This window comes from Gopherus flavomarginatus, chromosome 8 (assembly GCF_025201925.1).
Source record: "Gopherus flavomarginatus isolate rGopFla2 chromosome 8, rGopFla2.mat.asm, whole genome shotgun sequence".
NCBI classification, from domain to species: Eukaryota; Metazoa; Chordata; order Testudines; family Testudinidae; genus Gopherus; species Gopherus flavomarginatus.
In genome coordinates this window covers 641,502-661,763 of record NC_066624.1, presented here as the reverse complement: position 1 = coordinate 661,763, position 20,262 = coordinate 641,502, and the positions used below count along the sequence as shown (strand labels likewise).

Sequence of the window (20,262 nt, the reverse complement as noted above, 5' to 3'; positions counted from 1 at the left end):
AATAGAGTCCTCCATCCAGTTAATATGGTCTACATTCTTTGCTCTGAGATGTATACATTTACATATAGCCATATTAAAATGAATATTATTTGTTTGCATCTAGTATACCAAGCAATCTAGATCGCTTTTATCAGTGATCTATCCTCTTCCTTATTTATCATTCCCCAGTCTTTCTGTCAGCTGCTAACTTTCAGTGATGACTTTACGTTCTCTTTCAGGTCGTTGATAAAAATGTTAATTAGTGTAGGGCCAAGAACTGATATCTGCAGGATCCACTGATAGTGCACCTGCTTGATGATGATTCCCTGCTTCTTCTTTGAGTGGTTACAAACTTGTATTCCATTCAGTTGTGTGTACGCCCTGTGCACCAAAGTCAGAGGAATTTGCCCAGCAGCACCCAGGGGGTATGCTCATGCCCCTCCCTTATCTATATAATGGCAGTGCTGCCCTGACCCCCCTCAGTTCCATCTCACTGCCCGTGCCGGAGCTCTTAGTGTAATTTTTCCCCACACTTGTCTTCACAGCTTTTTGTGGTTTTCTTGTATATAGGGATAATAAATAGTTAGTAGCTGCAGTTAGATAGCTATAGTAGTAATTGGCTAGTTTCTCCCTGGGGTTTAAACATTACCCTTCGTCTAGGGTGGCTATCCCCACACTAGATGTCATGGGGAAGGACACGTTAAGGAAAGGTGCTCTATTTGTCAGTCCTTTAAAAAGAGGATGCGAACGATTAGAGACTTATGATTGAAGCAGCACCATCTCAAGCCTTGAGGCCTTCCTTAGCCCTGAGGACTGCTGTGGAGAATCCAGCCCCTCCAAGAACACTGGAGCTGGTACGTTATGGAACTTCTCAACCAAACTGGGATTACTTGCCCCAAAGGATCAGGGACTGCGTCCCTGAGAAAAAGAACCCATAAAACAGAGCAGGGCCATTCCAGAGGTCGGGGAAACCCATCTTCTCTGCCTAAGAAAAGTACGGACCAGCACCGGAGTCTCCCACTGCTCAGGTTAGAGCAGGACCATCAACCCACTTTTCAGTACTGGCAGGGAGAACCCATACCATTGACTCCGGTACCACCTCAGGGCTGCCCATTGAGTCCAGTACCCTTAGCAGAGACAGTGGCACTGTCAGTCTGTACCCCGACAGCAGGTTTGCTGTACCTGTCTATCCCTGACTCTCCGCTTATTCAGGACCAGCCGACTACACTGGCATCATTCTCAGCATCCTGAGCTCCTCCTGGTTTGGTAGCAAACTTACTGTCGTTGCCAACACCATCATCTGCACCGTGATTTACCCTCGATCAAGAGGGCTGTCAACTTCCTGCTTGGCACTGTGGGCACACGCAGAGACTCTTCACTACTGATACTCACTGCGATGCAGCCTGCATCACTGTCCAGGGACCAGCTTCATTTTGAGTCCCAAAAGGCACTGAAACAGAGTATGAGATCGAGGCTGGTCCCAGTAGCCAAGGTCCTATTGACTGTTCATTCAGTGCTGATGGCACCGTCGGGTTGAGCCAAGGATAGTGCTGGATGTTTGGTGGCCCCGCTGCCGCCATCAGCTATTTAGAGGGATCCTCACATTTGAGCTCAGAGGCGTCTCTCTCTCCCCTTCCCCATTTTGCTTTTGAAAGTTGTCGAGACACAGCGAGAATCATAGTTGGTGCTGGGATTGGTACCATTCCAGCAATAGAGACACGGGACACTGGCCTACTTCTTTCTGGGTGCAGATGCACTGTCCTCCACAGTGACCTCCACAGAATCCCTGGGAACTCCCTCATTCGGCAAAATCACAGTCAGCTGCTCGCCCTAGCAGGAGACCATCTATGTCTTCAGTGCACTCCCTGCTGGAATTACTAGCGGGCTTTCTCTGTGAAGAAACATCCTGAACTTTTATGACAGTTAGCTGTCATTCCTTAAGGGATTCCATTGGCCTCAACTACATCTTCCTCTTCATCACCAGATGGTGCAGCAATATCCTGGTCATCCTCTCTGGAACTGGAAGACTTCAGTTCATATCAGGACCTGCTCAGGGGCTTGGCATTGGCCTCAGAGATTCAGGCTGAGTTTGTACAGGAAAACGCCCATAAATTGGTGGGTATCCTTCAGCCAGGGACCTGTCATGGGTCCAGTTCTGTTCATAAATGATTTGGATAATGGCACAGCGTACACTTATAAAGTTTGCAGCTAATACCAAGCTGGGGCTGGGGGTTGCAAGCGCTTTGAAGGACAGGATTAGAATTCAAAATGATCTGGACAAACTGGAGAAATGGTCTGAAATAAATAGGATGAAATTCAATAAGGACAAATGCGAAGTACACCGCTTAGCATGGATTCAGGACATTTTGTATTATTTGCTGCATTTGAAATCTTCAGGCCTCGCTCTGAGCTCCCTAAGGGTTTACTTGGTGGCGATCTCAGCTTTCCATCTTCCCATTCGTGGAAAATCAGTATTATCAAACCCAAAATTCAAAGGGATTGTCTGTCATTTTCCACCAGTGAAGGTAACAGCACCATCGTGCGACCTTAATATGGTCATGGGTCACTGATGGGTCTGCCATTCAAGCCAATGGCAACATATTCCTGGGCTCTCCTTTCTCAAAAGATGGCCTTCCTTTTGGCTATAACACCCCCAAGAAGAGTTAGTGAACTGCAGGCCTTAATGGCAGATTCTCTGTACACTCAAGTCTTCAAGGAGGCTTTAAGACCACACCCAACATTTTTGTCCAATCAGGTTATTTACGTACCTATATTTTTTCCCAAAGCACATTCAAGTGCAGAGGAGCAGATGTCAGCTAATGCTTAGCAACTTAGTTAGAAAGGACTGTGCTGTTTCATTCATCACCTTGACTCTGTGTCTGTCACTGAGTGGTTGACGGGACAACCAGTCGCTGCTCAGACCGTTCCCAGGTGGATAACTGCCTGCATCACCACACCTTCTAGAGTGACTTGGTTGATACCTCTGCAGTCATTGTGAGCTCATTCAACGAGAGCTCAACCAACACTGGATGCATTCCTTAGTGATGTCTCCGTAGTGGATATCTGCAGGGCTGGAATATGGTACTCCATGGATACCTTCACTAGGCATTATGCTATCCTCATGGCACTGAGAAGGGATGCAAACTTTGAGAAGGCAGTTCGGCTCTCACTGTTTAAATAGACTCTGAGCCACTCTCCTGCTGGAACTGCTTGTGGGATCAGAGTCTAAGTATACTCTCTGTGCCATTGTCCAAATCATTTGTGAAGATAGTGACTGGAACCAGACCTGGGGTGGATCCCTGTGATGAGTGGGGGATATTCACAAGTTTATCGGTATTTTCCTGTACAAACTTGAAAAGACGGTTACCTACTTATATTTTAACTGTTGTCCTTTGAGATGTGGGTGCAACCCACCTCCACCCCTCTGCATTGAAGTCTCCAACCTGGGATTTTGGTGTAAAGGAACAGAGGTGGATGGGGCACGAGTGCTGCTAGGAAAAATTCTCCAACTTGGGTGTGTTGGGTATGCTCTCACCTGAATGAAATACATGTCTGCATCCACATCTAGAAGAACGACAGTTACAATAAAAGTAAGTTACCATCTTTTATAATTACATTGACACCTATTAGTTAACCAGCTTTTAATCCATTTCATGTGTGCCATTTTAATTTTATATTTTTTTAATATTTTAATCAACATGTCATGTGATACTAAGTCAAATGCCTTGCAGAAGTCTAAGCATATTACACTAACACTGTTACCTTTATCAGTCAAACTTGTAATCTCATCAAAAAAGATATCAAGTTAGTCTGACAGCTTCTATTTTCCAGAAACCTGTGTAGATTGGCATTGTTTATATTACTCTCCTTTAATTCTTCATTAATCAAGCCCTGCATCAGCCACTCCATTATCTTGCCCAGGATCTATGTCAGGCTGACAGACCTCTAAATACCCAGATCATCCCGTTTACCCTTTTGAATTATTGGCACAACGGTAGCTTTCTGTGAGTCTTCTGGGACTTTCTCTGTGTTTCAAGATTTATTGAAAATCAACGTTAACTGTCCAGCAAGCTCCTCAGCCAGCTCTTTGAAACTCTTGAATGCAGCTCATTGATGGCTCATAGTCATCTGTGATCAATCCACACACTAGATCCCTCTCCTCTGTCACTTCCAGTGGATGAGCCCCCAGCTTGTAGCATAAATTCCTATTAGACCCTAATTGTATGACCTTGGATTTTATACTATTTAATTTCATCCTATTTCTGTCACTCCAGTCTTCAAGGTCATCCAGCTTTTCCTGTATATTATTCTGATCTTCCTCTGTATTGATGATGCCTCCCAACTTCGTATCATCCGCAAATTTCATTAGCGGATTCCTACTTTTTTTTGCCAAGGTCATTAATAAAAATATTGAATAAGATTGGTACCAAGATGTATCCTGGAGGGACTCCACTAATAATGTCCCTCCAGGCTGATAATTCAGTTTTCAGCACAACCCATTGTCTTCTCCCCTTTTACCAATTACTTATCCACCTTACAATGCTTGTACTGATCCCCATCTTCCCTAACTGCACTAATTATTTCCCATATGGTACCATGTTAAATGCTTTACAGAAGTCCTGGTATATTAGATTTTCCTCACTTCCCTTATCTAAAAAATGATTTTTTTCAGAGGAGGAAATGAGATTAGTGTGGCGTGATTTATTTTTGGTAAACCTATGTTACATTACATTCCCTTTACCATATTCCTCTATTAATTTAATTATTCTTGAATTATTTATTGAATACTTCTGCCTGTTCTGCATTATTATTGGTAATTATATCATTTCCATCTAGTAGTGGACCAATGCCATTGTCAGGATTCTTTTTGTTCCTAATATACTTAGATTCCTTCTTATTGTCCTTAATTCTGTTGGCCATAGATTTCTCCCTGTGTCCCTTGATTTCCCTTATCAGTTTTCTACAGTACTTAGCTTCTGATTTACATTAAGTACTATTGACTTCCTCTTTCTTCCATTTGTTATATGTATACTTATAGCTGCCATCTTCTTCCTCTAAACCAGGTTTGGTTTTTAAACCACTATGACCTTCTTCCTCGATTGTGAAATTGTGGCTTTTGGGGCATCTGGTAAATTATGCGACCTCACCAAAACTATGCACAGAAGGGCTGTTCCTTCCCTGCTTGTGGAAGGAAGGCCTCTGGACTTGGAAGGTGAGCACAGGGTCCTGGAGGGTATCTCCCCAGAGTGGGATAGAGAGGGGCTCACACTTCATAGGCTGGGCCATGCTTTGCATTTGCAGTACAGAACTGCCTTGCTCTTTGTTGCCTTAGCACTCTAATTCCCTACCCCATCATTACTTTCTGCTGTCTCCACAGTTTGCCCTTCCCACTGGGTGTTTGAGTTTTAGGTTATTTTCTCCCAGACCCACTAACCGCATTTTTCTCAGCGGAATCCCATTCTATTATTTTCTGCTCAGGTTTTCCAGCCTCTCTGGCCCCATGGATCATGCCTCTGGTCTCCTGGAGGTTCTGGCCTTCTCCCAATTTAATATCACGTGGGAATTTCACCCACATGTTGTTCACCACTGTGTCTGTGATCACTAACATACTAGATCAGGCCAGTCTAACTGTAATCCTGGCAGCTGTTCCCTCCCATGCCATCCACTGCCCTCTGTTTACATCCCTCAACCAGTTACTCAGCCCTAGCAAGTTTCAGATCTATGCCCATTTGCATTATTACAGTCCAGAGAAGCCAGGCTCAAGGTGCACACTGTCTTGGGATCTCAGTGGCTCTGGGGTCTGATAGCACACAGACTTCTTGGCAGCTTTGGGCATTTGTGGCTGACTGTGCCTGTAATTGGTTTGAGGTGGAAGCACAGAGCTTCAGCTTCAAACCCTGCCTGCAATACAGTGAAAGTAAGGGGGTGCCACCCAGTGCCAGCAGTAGAGCAGCTCCTTCCACCGAGCAGCACACACATCCCTGGGATGGCGGGGGGTTGATGGGTAGAGGAAGGGGCAGAGGTATTTGAGAGTCAGGCCTGAGCTGCAAACTAACTTGAAATGGTTTAGTGGAACCAGGATGATGAGTGAGTGTTAGTGAACATAAGAATGGCCATACTGGGTCAGACCAAAGGTCCATCCAGCCCAGTATCCTGTCTACCGACAGTGGCCAATGCCAGGTGCCCCAGAGGGAGTGAACCTAACGGGCAATGATCAAGTGATCTCTCTCCTGCCATCCATCTCCACCCTCTGACAAGCAGAGGCTAGGGACACCATTCCTTACCCATCCTGGCTAATAGCCATTAATGGACTTAAACACCATGAATTTATCCAGTTCTCTTTTAAACCCTGTTATAGTCCCAGCCTTCACAACCTCCTCAGGTAAGGAGTTCCACAGGATGACTCTGCGCGTGTGAAGAAGAACTTCCTTTTATTTGTTTTAAACCTGCTGCCCATTAATTTCATTTGGTGACCCCTAGTTCTTGTATTATGGGAACAAGTAAATAACTTTTCCGTATTCACTTTCTCCACACTACTCGTGATTTTATATACCTCTATCAGATCCCCCCTAGTCTCCTCTCTTCCAAGCTGAAAAGTCCTAGTCTCTTTAATCTCTCCTCATGTGGCTTTCTGCCGATGGGCATGCCATGGAACTTACCCCAAATCAGTCCAAGAATCGGTTGCGAAGTGTGGGCCACAGGGGAGGCTGAGGATGTAGCAGGGGAGGGGCAGGCAGGAGGGCACACAAGCTTATCTGCTATCCTGCTTAAAGAAGCCTGTTCTCTCCCTCTCCTGGCCCCCAGACCAAGGAGCACATGTTCCCAGGGCAGACTCTAGTGGAAGAGGGGCCCAGGCAGCCTGCAGAGGCAGTCCCTGTCTGCTCTGAACTGTGGCTATGCTTGGCCAGCAGCCCTGGCCAAGCCCATGGAGAGATGCAGTGTGAGTAGCCGTGCGGTGCTGCGGGCCTGGCCCCCTTCTCTGCTATCATGCTATTTTTGAATTCTCTTTTGTTTTTGTTTTTTGTTTTTCTTTTTTGTTCTGTCTCCTCGTGTTTGGTCCCTAGGAGCCATCGCTAAGAAACAGGGCGAGGACTTAGCGGATAATGACGGGGATGAAGACGAAGGTATTTCTGTGCTCAAGGTTGCTGCTGCTGCATGACACGCAAAGCAAATCCGTTTGCTTTCCATTCTCTGCCATTTCCAGGGAGCCCTGTCTGTCTGTGTCTTTGTTTCCTGAGCAGTTGCACGGGGCGGGCAGGTGGGGTGACTGGCTGTGCAGGGGGTGCTCAGACCTTTCCTTTGGGGAAACTTAGGGGGGTTTGCTTTAGAAGGAGTTTGCTGGCTGCCCAACCTGCCTCTGTATGAGCAAAAGGCTCTAAGGAAGCACAGCAACATGAACAAGAGAGGAGCCAAAGGGTGCCTGGGTCGATTTCACCCCAAGCCCAGTCACATTTCATCTCCAGCCTCAGTTCTCGCTGGACCTCAGACTTACTGTGTCAACTAAGATACTTTCCTTTCTGGCTCCACCCCCCATGCTGCCATCCCAACCTCCCTTCTCCCCACGGTGCACAGTGTCAGAGCAGGCAGCACCTGTCCTCATCCCCTTGTGTCCTGTGTGACTCCCTCTGAGGCCCCACTGGCTCGCAGGGAGCATGCACATGGCAGAATGCAGTCCAGGCCTGCTTTAACCCATGTCCGGATCTGCTAGCTAGAGTCTAGTCCAGCTCTCGCGCTCTCTCTCTGTCTCTCTCTCTCTCACATATGCATCCGCTTGCACGCTCTCTGCTACTGCCGCTCCCCACTACAGATGCAGAGGAAACTGGAAATACAAATGAAGGCAATAGGCTGAGCACAGAGCTGTCAGGAGCTCTGGAGACCTGCAGAAGAGAGCACTGTCACTTTACTGGCCTCTGCTTTCTCTCCAGGATTAGCGTCTTCATTTAGGAGCAGGGATACCCCTCACCTGTCCAGTGAAGGGCAGCAGGACCTGCAGAAAGTAGCCCTGAGCATTCTGTTCAGGCTGTGCCATAGTGTCCGGTTAGCATCACCCAGGCTAACTCAGCGGGTTAGATTTGAGGGGGACAGAAGTCCCCCATTTGGCTGTTTGATCTTCTGCTTTAAATACCTGGCTGTCCTTGCTGCACAGTTGCTGTTAAGGGCGACCATGCATTCCACAACCCCCTGCTTGTGAGTCAGTGACTTGCCAGCTCTTGGCCCAAAGCCCCATGTGAGCGGATTTGAGGAGGGCAGCAGCTCTGGTACTGCCCAGGCGTGAGTGAGAGGCCAGGCATGCTGTACTGTTTGCTGAGGGTATGGCAGAGCCTGTGGGTGAGCGAGTGAACACGCCAGGGTTGGATGGGGCTGCCTGGCGGAAGCAAACGGGGACACTGTCTGCACACTGTCACAATGATCTGGTGAATTTGGCAACTGGTCTCACAAGGGCCTGACTGCAGGAAGGGGAGAGAAGGCAAGCATTACATCAGTGGCTTGGGCACCCCTCTCGGGTTGCTGGTCTCTGTGCGGCCAGGAACAGATCAGCCTTGGTTGGTGGCTTTTCTCAGCAGAGTGGACAGGAGTATCTGGTTTTGCCTGCCATGTCCAATGCAGAACTGGGGCCTGGACAGTATGGGAGGGTGCAGTCCCTTCTGTGCAGCTCTTATTTGAATCGCCAGGGGGCACTGGGAGAAGTGGTGCTGCCCTGTGGCAGGTGGTGGTCGTTGCGGTGGCAGCTTGATTGTGAGTTAGTGACCTTGGCATGTGGGTGGCTAAACATTAGATCCACCACAAAGGACTAGGCAAGAATTCCCCGAGTTGAGACCCCAGCTGGAGTTGGAGCCATGGGCAGCAGCTGTTCAGTCAGGGTCAGGGATGTGTTGCTGCTGCTGAGGCAGTGCATGATGATTTGCCAGGAGGCCAGGGGATGGGTGCGCACCAGATGCCTTTTACTGTGCCAGTGCCCTGGTATCAAGTCCCTGGAACGTGAGCCTGTGATGTCTCAAATGGAGCAAGTCTGGGCTAAGGAATCAGAGAGGCTCAGAGTCTAGAGGCGGAGAAGCCCAGTTAGATCTCGTCACATCGTTCTCCTCTCAGCCAGTGCAGGGTCCCCTCACTACATTCATGTTCAATGTGCTGGCCAAGGGGGTCCCAGCCAGCGCTGTCCCCCAGGCAAGAAGTGCGGGGCTCTTCCTAGGGGGGTGCTAAGGCAGTGGTTTCCAGATGCTCAGCCTAAGAGGCCCTTTCTCAGTTCATCTGGCAGCAGGAGGCGATGACTGTTGGGGCAGAGCTGTTCAGAGCCTCAGAGGAAGAGCAGCTGGAGCTTGCTGTGGTGGGAGGAATGTCTGGACAGGCTCAAGGGTTGCAAGGTCAGAGTGGGGCTGGAGACCAGCACAGCAGGCTAGGTGGGAGATCACCAAGGTGTGGAGCTGGAGGGGGAAACGACCTGGCTGGGCGCCTCAGTGCCCGGAAGGTGCAGGGAGGAGGGGTTGTGGTCCTTTCCTGCCTGGGGAGCTAGTGCAAGGGGGTGTCTCCCCCTTAATAACAAAGAGCCCAGATTGCTGGCAGTGAAAACAAAAATGGGTGGAGCAAGTTGGGAGTAAACGACAGGCCCTAAAATGTGCAGCTCAGCAAGGACCTTGCTGTGTCCAGAGGCCAAGACCCTGCCCTTACACATGGGCTTTTAAGCTGATTGAGTCACGCTGGTCCAATACCTTGTCTGGATGCACTGAATTCAGTTTAAGCCTGGCTTGTATCAATAGGGAATCGAGTGAAATTAAATGGATACAAGCTAGGTTTAAACTGAATTCCCAGCATCCAGGTATGGCCTTCTATCACTTTAACTGAAGGTGTGATTTTAATCCGGAGCAATTTTGAATGTAGCCCAGGCCTAAGGAAGCTGCAAAGCTGGCTGGTGCTCAGTATAAAAGTCAAATGGCCTATCATGTTGGCAGGAGGGGAAAGTTTGGGGAAGTTTGCTGAGGACACAGCTGGAAACTGCTGTCAGTGGAAACTGGTGAATTATGAGAGTCCTGTGGCATTCAGGGTACTCTCCTGGCAGATGGAATTTAACCTGGCAAAACCAGCCTCTCTCTCCATCTGCAGCCATTTGCCCCTGTCCCAGAACCCTTCGTACTGTGTTTGTCTTCAGTGCACGTCACTGTGATAAATTCACCTCGTTAGCAATATCCTTGGCGGACACATTGACAATGTTGGGGATTGCACATTCCCTGGCAATGCACGGCCCTCAGCCTCCTCACTGCAGCTGTGGCATTTGGGGGCAGGGGTGTCTATGTATGTACACATGGGTGCTTAGATTGGGGGGGAGGTAAATGTTTGAGGGGCCAGAAATCAGCTTCCCCCTTGTGTCACAATGTCTCCCATGCTGCACCAGATTAGCTCCACTGAGGCATCGGGGTGAGTGGCTTGGTGATGGCAGTGCCATGTGCAGGACTGAAAAAACGCTGCAGACATGAGCTCCACCAGGGCTGAGATGCGAAAGGTCCAGAGAGGAACCAAGACTGAGGGATTTAAATGAGAAAGGGCCCACAGGACAATATCCAGATGCTCTGTGTAGCTCCCTGTGGACACCTCAAGGAATTCTCCACCCGAGGTGCAGTCGCGGGGTTTGCCGCCGCCTGGTGACACAGCAGGAGCGGGTTCTGACTGAATAGGGACTGTAAGCTGCTTGTAAACGCCAAGGGAGAATTCTCTTGGTGCCCCTGCTGATTTGGAAGCATCAGCCTAAGGAGTGGGCTGGGCTGGGAGGTGTAATCCATGCTGCCGTGGCCATAAGTGACAGGCAGTAACTGAGCAGGCTGTAGTAACTTAGAGCAGCCCCAGGGTTGCTCTAAGTTGTACACATGGGGCTGTTCTGGCCCTATAGTAGTCCAGAATTGGAGAAACCGTAGAAGAGAGCCACAAAAATTATTCGAGATCTGGAGAAAATGGCCGACAGTGAGAGAACTAAAGAGCTGCATCTGTTTAGCCATCAAAAAGGAGATTGAGAGGTGATCTGATTATGGCATATACATTCCTTCTCAGGGAGAAATAGTGGGTTCTAAAGGGCTTGTAAAATCGAATTCTGCCAACCCTAATTAAAGTTTTTGATCATTTTTAATGGCAAATATCAATGTTTATTTCTAAGCATTTGTTAGATTTTTATTGATTTTAACATTTTCACAGTACACAAAATTTTGGGTTTTAAGTATTTTTTAATATTTTTATCAATTTAAATGTTTATAGTCATAGAAAATTATGGGGGGTATCAGACAATAATTAAATGATAGTAAACACAGATTTCAAAAGTTAAACATTTATAATTGTTAAAACCACATACTGTCAACATCACATCAAATTATGCAAAGTAAATACTCTTCAATCAAATTAGTAATTTCTGAAGCAGCATTTTTCTTACTTTGCCTCTCAGTAATTGTTGTTAATTATCAATGGAAATATATTTTCGTTGGTTTGTGTGTGCATGGTGAAATCAACACTTATGAGCATTTACTGACAAAGAATCTACTCCTTCCCAATGCCTGGAACCTGAAGCTAGATAAATTCAAATTAGAAATTAGGCAGAGATTTGCAGGGCCGGATTAAGGCAGGGGCTGCAGCCCAGCGCCCTGGTTCAAGGGAGGCCCCGTCCAAAATAAATCATAGGCAGCCATCTCCAACTCTGGGCCACTAAAAGTCCCGCGGTGCAGTGAGACGCTCAGGCAGGCTGCCTCCATGCCATGGCCCCATGCCACTCCCAGAAGCAGCTGGCTGCTAAGGTGTTTCTGCGGCCCTTGCAAGGGGGGAGCCGGCTCTGCACATTGCCCCCGCCCCCAACACTGTCCTCACAGCTCCTATTGGCTGGAAACTGTCCAATGAGAGTTACGGGGGCTGCGCTTGCAGGTGCAGGCAGCGCAGGGAGACACGCTGTCCCCCTCCTCCCAGGCCTGCAGAGACATGCTAGGAGCCAGCTGCTTCCAGGAGCCACATGGGGCTACAGCAGGCAGGCAGCCTGCCTGAACCCTACTGCACTGCCAGCCGGGAGCAGCCTGTGGTAAGCGCCTCCTGCTGGAGGTTGCATCTCGCACCCCCTCCTCCACCCCAGTCCCTCATCCCATATCAGAATCCCCCTCACAGACCCCACAGCCTCTCCAGCACTCCAATCCTCTGCCCCAGCTCCCTCCCGCCCCAACCTCCCTCCCAGGAAAAGACTTGTGCACAAGGGCCCCACAAAATCTCATGGCCCCAGGTCCACAGGAGAGTTAATCCAGCCCGGAGATTTGTAACAGCCAGGGTGATGAACCACTGAAACAAACTCCCAGGGGGAATGGGGATTCTCCATCTCTTGATCTCTTCAGATCCAAACAGGGTGCTGTTCTGGAAGTCCTGCTTGTCACACTGTCTGGAGTGGCTCATGGCCACAAGTGCCTACCTCAGGGCAGACTGTCAGAAACAGGCAGGCACCCCAAACTGGCGGTAATTTCTGGAATTAGATTTCACCAGGCCAGTACCAAATGTGAACCCCATGATCATTAGAACAGTCTGACCGTGAAGTCACAGACAGTCACCTTAGGCTACATCCGTACTGTGGATCTTACAGCTGCACTGCTGTAAGGTCTCCAGTGTAGCCACTGTATGCCAGTGGGAGAGTGTTCTCCCCTCGACCTAATTCAAGCACTCCTGATTAATCTGACAGGCTGTGGACATGCTGCTTTGGTGGTAGTTCTGGGCTTTCACCCTCAGCATTCTGACTCCAGCTGCAGCCACCAAAAGGCCATTCAACAACTGGAGCTCGGGCTGGGAGCCTCTGTGGCATTTCCTGTATGCTGCTGTCTTCCCAGCCTTTGGTCAGGGCTTGAGAGGTTTGTGTGCTTTGAGTGGCTGACAAAAGCAGATCACAGCATCAGAGGAGGGCTGCTTTGTCTAGTGGTTAAGGAGCCACCTTGGGACTCCGGAGACCTGGTTCAAGGCTGGCTGTGCCACAGTCTCCCTGCATGATCCTGGGCCACTCCAGGCCTCAGCCTCCAGATGTGCGATGGGGTGGGGGTCCTGGCCCTGCCCAGCATAGTGGGTGGGGGTGGGTTCAGCAGGGAGTGTGGTGAAGGATGATGGTAAATTCCTTGGCAAGAGATCTAAGCTAGATACCAAGTCAAGGCTGGAAGCCTGAGAACTTCCCTCGGGGGGGCCTTTAGACCTGCTCAGAGGGGATTCAGCCCCAGCCACCCAGGGAGTTTAGGGCGTTTGGGAGTCCCTGGCGCTGGAGAGAGGGGACACTTATGGCCACGTGTAGAGGGCTATTAGGTGGGCTCAGCTTGTAGCCTCGGGAAATGCTCTGCTCACAGGCACACTGACCTATAGGCCTCTTCTAGGAAAAAGAGCTATGACTCACCCAGGTTCCCCCGGGAAGATGGGGATGGGGATGGACCAGATGAGGGAGGTTGGTTAGCCTCTGAGTGTACAGGCTGTGCCTGCACAGTGCCAGGTGCCCCTCCGTCTGTCAGGAGTGCTGGGAAGGACTCGCTTGTTGGTGCCTGGGGCAGCAGCCAGCTTGGTTCCACAGAGAACCCAGAGCCAGAGGCTTAATGAGCCGAGGTTGGCAGACCCATCTGAGCCCCATCATCCCTCTTTCCTGGGATGATGCTGCCCTGTCTGTGTGCTGCCAGCTGCTGCCAGCCTGGGGTATGAAACGTCATCTCTCTCACCAGGGCAGCCATCCAAAGGAGAAACCAAGGCCCCAGGCCCAATGCATGGATGATAGCCCAGTGGGGTCCATGTTTCACTGACCCTGTGGGCCCCTGTTCTGCTGAAGGCGCTGGAAGGTTTGTCTTGCTCAGAATTGAGCCTGCCTGGCCTGGGATCACTGTGCATCTGCAGGGGCTCTCAGCTACTGGCACTCAGGAGGGAGAGCGAGAGGAGCTAGTCCCATAGAGAAGCAAGTCCCAGCCTCAGGGGATACTGTGGTCTGCAGCAGAGGCATGCCTGTAACTGTGGCTGTGCAAAAGCATTGCCAATGGCTGGCACTGGCCCCTTCAGGCACTGCCTTGGGAATCAGAAAACAGGGCAGAAGTCAGCAAAGGGCTGACCTACCTGTGCCAGAGCCCCAGCGCCCGCTGAGGGGAGAGAGAGAGATGCTGAGGCCAAGCATAAGAGTGTGGGGTCTGCAGCCAGAGGTGGAGGGACTCCAGTGCCTGCTTCTTTGGCAGAACGCCAGAGGCAGGGCCAGGGGGTGCAGGAGGATCGTCTGTTGAGATGTTCACAGAAGAGAGGGCACTTGATGCCTCCCCTCCCCCATAGGCCCTCAGCATCTAGCGCCCCCCCATGACCCCTCACTGTCCAGCACCCCCTCTATTGACACTCCATTTCTCAGGACCTAGTCCAGTTCCCACTCCCCTGTATTCCCCTCATTGCCTGCTCCTCCATCTCCCCCATTCCCTGTGCCCATCTGGTCAGTCTGTCTGCCCCTCATTGCCATGGTCTGTCTGGGCACTGGGGGTAGAGCTAGAGGGAAGTGGCAAGAGACAGAGGGGTTCCTGCCTTTCCATGGCGAGGTCAAAAATGCGAGCAGTGTTCTCCCTCCACCTGCCCCGGGTCCTGCACATCTCTCCCCTTTCCAAAGCAATGCCAGCTTCCAGGACTCAGCTAGCCACCAGCCTGCTGCAGCCAGGCTGTTCGCAGGCTCCCGCAGCCCCTGTGCATGCAGGACGCTCCGTCAGGCTGCTGGGGAAGGAGCCCCAGGATGGGCCCAGTGCTGAGTGACATACAGCAAGATCCCTCTCCAGAGAAATGTGCCATCTGGGCTGGTAGCCCAGGAATCCCTTTCAGTGCCCACTCATGGCCTCTGGGCTGCAGAGCCCTGACCCACCTGGGGCAGCTGGCCTGGTGGGAGAAGCAGTGCCGGGCTGTGGCTCCGCCGGGGTTAGGCCCACAAGGTCTATGGGAATCCTGGGGGGCAGGTGATGAAGCCCAGCCTGCCACAGGCCATTCCATTTGTCCTGGGTGTGAGATGCCCAGGCCCTAGCTGGCCTGGGCATGGCTGCAGCGCTACCCCTCTGCAGGTCCTGGCAGCTGGTGTTGTTTCTCTCCCCTGCAGTCCCACCCCTCCTGGCAGGGTCCTGTGGGTGCTGGCAGAGTCCTGTGTTTAACCTCCTCTTCTTTCAGACATTCGTGACAGTGGGGCCAAGCCCGTGATGGTTTATATCCATGGTGGCTCCTACATGGAGGGCACAGGGAACATGATTGATGGCAGCATCCTGGCCAGCTACGGCAACGTCATCGTCATCACCCTCAACTACCGCGTGGGCGTGCTAGGTATAGGCGCAGCAGGGCCCAATTCCTGGGAGTGGGGGGAAAAGGGGGATCCCGAGGGCCTCAGCTGTTGTTGGGTGGGGGGCAGGGATATGTGGGGCAGAGCCCTGAGGGACTCACCTCTTGTTAGGTGGGGGGAGTAGGGGTATGTGGGGCAGAGCACCAAGGTCAGGGTAGAAGGGCTGTGGGGGGCAGAGCCCCGAGGACAGGGATGTGGGAGGGTAGAGCCCCAAGGCCAGGGGAGAAGGGGTGTGGGGGGTAGAGCCCTGAGAGTGGGGGGGGCAGGGGCGTGGGAGGCAGACCTCCAAGGTTGGGGGTAGAGCCCCGAGGGTGGGGGAGCAGGGGCATGGAGGGGGGAGGCAGAGCTCCAGGGGGACTCTGCTCAAGCCGGCCTAGGACAGGAAGTGGCCTGCTCAGAGAAGAGCTGAGGGGCTGGAAGGAGGTCCTTCTGTGCCCTGTGGGGTCAGGAGCTCCATGAGGAGGCCAGTTTGGTATCCCTGCTGAAGGCTGTGCTCTGCCCTTCCCCTGCAGTTCCTCTAGCTGCAGATCCTGTTCTGCTCACGGGTGAGGGAGAACCTCTGCCCAGGCCCCTGTAGCCCTGCCCTCATGTCTCTCCGTGGCTCAGGGAAGGGACCTGGGGGGGTCAAGTTATGGCCAGAGTGGTTGGGGCAGGGGGGATGAGGATGTCATCAAGATTGTTCAGTCCTGCCAGCGTCACCTGAGAAAGGTGGGAGTGGGCTTGGGGCCTCCAGCTGGCCCTTCATGCTACCTGCTGCCCGTCCCCAACCTCTCTGCCAGCTCTGTACCTGCCTGTGGCTGGGCCCTAGGGCAGCGCTGAGGCTCCCTGGGCTGGGGAGTTTAGTTTCATTTACACAGCCTGGCTCAGCTGAAAGCAAATATTGATCCCCAGTTAAATAATTAATACATGTGTTTATCCAGCTCCTCCTCCCTGGAGTCTGGGAGCAGCAGCTGCCTGGCCAGCGCTAATGAGCTGCCCCTTGGGACATGTCCCATCCATTCTGCCTCTGGAAACAGATTGCTGGGAGCTTTCTCAAAGGGCAGATGGCTTATCCTGCTGGAGCACCACAGCAGATTCCAAAGCCAGGCTGTGTCAGCACTTGCAGGGCACAGCTCTGCTCCTGGCAATGGCCAGTGGGCCTGCCGGCGCTGAAGCCATGCAGAGCTGAGTCGCTGCAGATGGACAAGGCCACGTCTAGCCCCTCTCCCCCAAGGTGGCCTGTGGGCTTGGTCCCTGCAGTGTGTGTATTCTTCCACCTTTCCCTCGGGAGCTTGTCCTGTGGAGGGATGATGGACTCGGGCAGATGTTGGACCGAATCAGTAAGGCCAAGTGTGCTGACCTGAGATTCCTGGGGCATGATTCCCAGAGCTCACACTGACATCCGCTGGGGCTAGGGACACATGGACTTCAGGCATCAGGCACCTCTTCCCAGCCCGCAGCAGCTTCTTCCCTGCCCTGTCCCAGCTGCTAGAGCCTGGGCTGGAGCATTCCTGAGATGGGCATAGGAGCTGCCTTGTTGGAGATCCTCTCCTGTGGCCAGGTTCATCCAGAGCCCCCGTGTTTATGCCTGGTGCCCCAAACCCACCCTCTGCCCCAGCCCAACTTGCCTGTGAACAGAGGCTTTCCACTCCCCCCCCCCAGGTGCGCCCCAAGCCGTACTGGCCGAGCACCCTGGGTTCTGGGAGGCATGAGAAGGCTGGTGGCAGGATGCTTGGCCTGGGTGCTCTGCAGAATGGAGGAACGTTGGTTGTGCCAGCTGCCACAAACCTGGCAAAGGCTGGGCCCTGAGCTGGTGAGCCCTGCCATGAGCAGCGAACATACTGCGCTGTGCTTGGAGCACTTGAGCAAAGGTGCCTCTCTGGGCTGGTGCTGGAGTCAGGGACTGTGGGGGGCCTGGTCATTTCTTTAGCTAATACCCCAAGCCAATGGTTTGGCCTGAAGAAATCGCTGAGGACAGAAGCTGACAGCTCCCCAGGGCTGTAGGGAGCCTGAGCCCCCCCAACCCCTGCTGGAGGAGTGAGAGCCACAGGGACTGTGGCTTGTGTACTGGAGGGTGTTCAGGCAGAGAGAGATGCTGCCCTGCCAGGCAAAGGGGAGGTGGCTGGGGGACTCCTGGGTTCGTCAGCCCAGCAGGACGGCTCCTTGCAGCCTGTGCTGGTACAGGGGTCAGGGCCTGAGTCACTCTATTGATAGTGCTCAAGGCTTTCAGAAAGCAGCTGGCTCAGCCAAGTGCCCAGGTAGGCCCATTCCTCTGCTCTGAGCCCTGCTGGCCACCCAAGGGATGTGGGCTGGGCTGAGCTAGGCTGGGCTGCTACACTGTGCCCAGGAGAGGAGTGGGAAGGAGCAGTGGGAGAGTCCAGCTGCAAAAGGCAGGCTCCTTGTCCCCATTTCAAGAGATTCAGAGCCGGTTCCTAGGGTCTCTCAGTGGGGAGGTGCCAGGGGCTGGCAGTGGGATGGGGGCCCCGGGAGCTCACACTGAGGGTCCCTGACCTCAGCTCTGAGGTGCCCAGTCAAAGAAGATCCCCGAGTCTTGCTGCACGGCCTTGGCCACAGGTGCTCTCAGCAGGAGGTTTGAGAGGGGCTCCCACGCTGGCTGGGGCTGGAGGGGATTGTGGAAGGTCAGAAGACCGGCTGCTTGTGGTGTCCTAAGTGGATTTCGTTTGGCTGCAGGATTCCTGAGCACCGGGGACCAGGCGGCCAAGGGGAATTATGGACTGCTGGATCAGATCCAGGCTCTGCGCTGGATCAGTGAAAATATTGCCTTCTTCGGGGGGGACCCCTTGCGAATCACTGTCTTTGGCTCCGGCATTGGCGCCTCCTGCGTCAGTCTGCTCACTCTCTCCCACCACTCAGAAGGTAAGTGCAGACACTCCCAGCCTGGCTGTGAGCCAGCCCCCAGCCAGTGCTGCTGCCGAGCCCTCCTTGGCAAAGGGAATGAGAGTATAGTGGTTAGAGTAACGGACATGCAGGCAAGGCTCTCTCCCCCTTCTCCAGGCCTGCATTTCCCCATTGTAAATGAGGAGTTAACCCTGGCCCCCCTCCTAGGAGAAGGGAAGGGGAAAGCGGCTAATGCTTGCACTGCCTGGGTGTGGTGCTAGATGGGCCAAGCGTGGGCTGTCCCCAGGAGAACAAAGGCAGGGGAATGTCTGAGAGCACGGGTGGGGTTGGCCTGGGGCTGTAAGTCTGTAGCTGTTTGTGGGGTGTGATCAGGAACAGAGATGCCAGTCCAGACTAGTAGGATGTGGACAGACACTTCTGGGACCTCTAGAAGAGGCTCCATCATGGCCCCCTGATGCAAGGCCATGGAAATATAACTGGAAACTGAATTACCCTTGAAAATATCACTACAGCTCTTTGGACCGCTGATAACATGCCAGGGCTGAAGGGCACCTTCAGCGGATCAGCCCTAGGAATCCCTGGCCCAGGCAGTGTTAAATGACACTGAACCTGACCCGCCAATCCTGCCCCTCCCTGCAATGGGCTCTGGTGACTAGTTACCCTACAGTTCCAAAGCAGAAATGAGTCAGAACTGGCTGTGGGAGCAGCAGCTGCAGACTGTTCTGTCGCTTCCTCCCATTCCCCAGACAGAAGCTGTGGTAAATGGGTTACCCCTGAGAGGACACGTCAGCCCCTGAGAGTCAAATACATTGTCGAGATGCCATTATCCCCAAGCCCTGCGGCATGAGCCCAGGAAATTCACAGGTCAGGGGAAGTTTAACAGCACTCCAGACATGGTAAGGGCTTGAAATGCAGAGCAAGGGCCCCCAAGTCACCTTAACTCTGCCCTGTCACAGACTTTCCCAACTTCTTGTGTAATTGAAGTCTCCAGAATCTTGTGCCCAGCTTCCCAGCCCCACCCTGCAAACACACCAGATGGGTCCACGCAGCATCTGGGAGAGCCTACCAGGCCAGCTCCACAGACTTGTGCCCGTCTCAGTAGGCCACGGGGCTGTGCCAGAATCCCCACCGGTGGATCACCGGAGGCCAGTGACCCCACCCCCCCATATGCTGCAAGAAGAGCTGCGGGAGTTTCTAGAAGACGTCCTGGGCTCCCGCAACAAGGTACCGCTTGCTCTCCAGCGATGGGGGGATTTTCACCAGAGCGTCCGGGCCGGGAGGGCAAAAGGACCAGGAAGCAGGGTGCCGCGGCTTACCGGCGGGTCCGCAGCTTCCGTGACTCCTTGCTTGCCTTTGGGATGGGTCACGGTTTGCTGCGTGGCCCAAGGGGGGCCGTGAGCGTCCCTGCTGGCGAGGATCCCCCACAGCCCTCCTCATGGCACTCGTCACCTTTGCCACATTGAACACCTGGGGCTGTAGGGTGGGTCTCCGCAGGAGCCAGGTTCTCTCCTTCCTTCGGGAGGGGGGTACTCTGTGGTTTTCCTGCAGGAGACCCATACGGATCCAGCCACCGAAGCCAGCTGGTGGCTGCAGTTGGGGGACAGGGTCTACTTTAGCCATCTCACAGCTCGTATGGCTGGAGTGGCTACCCTGTTCTCCCCCAACCTACGGCCCGAGGTGCTGGGGGTCGCCGAGGCTGTGCCGGGCTGCCTGCTGCACCTCTAGGTCTGCATGGAGGGACTCGTGGTCAACCTCATGAACGTCTATGCCCCGACATCAGGCCCGGAGCGGCTGCGATTCTATCAGCAGGCGTCCACCTTCCTCAGCTCTTTGGATCCTCGTGAATGCCTGGTCCTGGGCGGGGACTTTAACACCACCCTCGAGGAGCAGGACCACTCAAGGACCGAGCAGAGTCCGGCCGCCGTGGACGTCCTCCAGGAGATTGTCAGCCATCACTCCCTGGTGGATGTCCGCCGCTACCACCACCCGGACGATGTCTCCACGTTTACCTATGTCCGGGTGGAGGCCCATCGGTCGTGCCACTCCAGGTTGGACCCCATCTATTTGTTATGCTTCCATCTTTCACGGGCCCAGTCCTCCAATGTCCGGCCGGCCCCTTTTTCGGATCACCA

At 52.8% G+C, this 20,262-nt stretch overlaps 1 protein-coding gene across 13 annotated transcripts in view; it reads left to right on the top strand.

The window, feature by feature from the left end:
• Positions 1-20,262, top strand: part of NLGN3 (neuroligin 3) — a 109,375-nt gene that overhangs the window by 69,248 nt on the left and 19,865 nt on the right. For 10 of the 13 annotated variants that reach the window (XR_007775880.1, XR_007775879.1, XR_007775881.1 and 7 more), the window contains 3 exons: positions 7,044-7,103; positions 15,127-15,276; positions 17,963-18,148. Coding sequence is in view for 10 of the 13 variants with exons in the window: in XM_050964905.1 (XP_050820862.1) it covers positions 7,044-7,103; positions 15,127-15,276; positions 17,963-18,148 (396 nt within the window). In the remaining 3 variants the exon portion in view is untranslated. The remainder of the gene's footprint in view (positions 1-7,043; positions 7,104-15,126; positions 15,277-17,962; positions 18,149-20,262) is intronic. The other 3 variants (XM_050964908.1, XM_050964907.1, XM_050964909.1) reach the window with 2 other exon arrangements.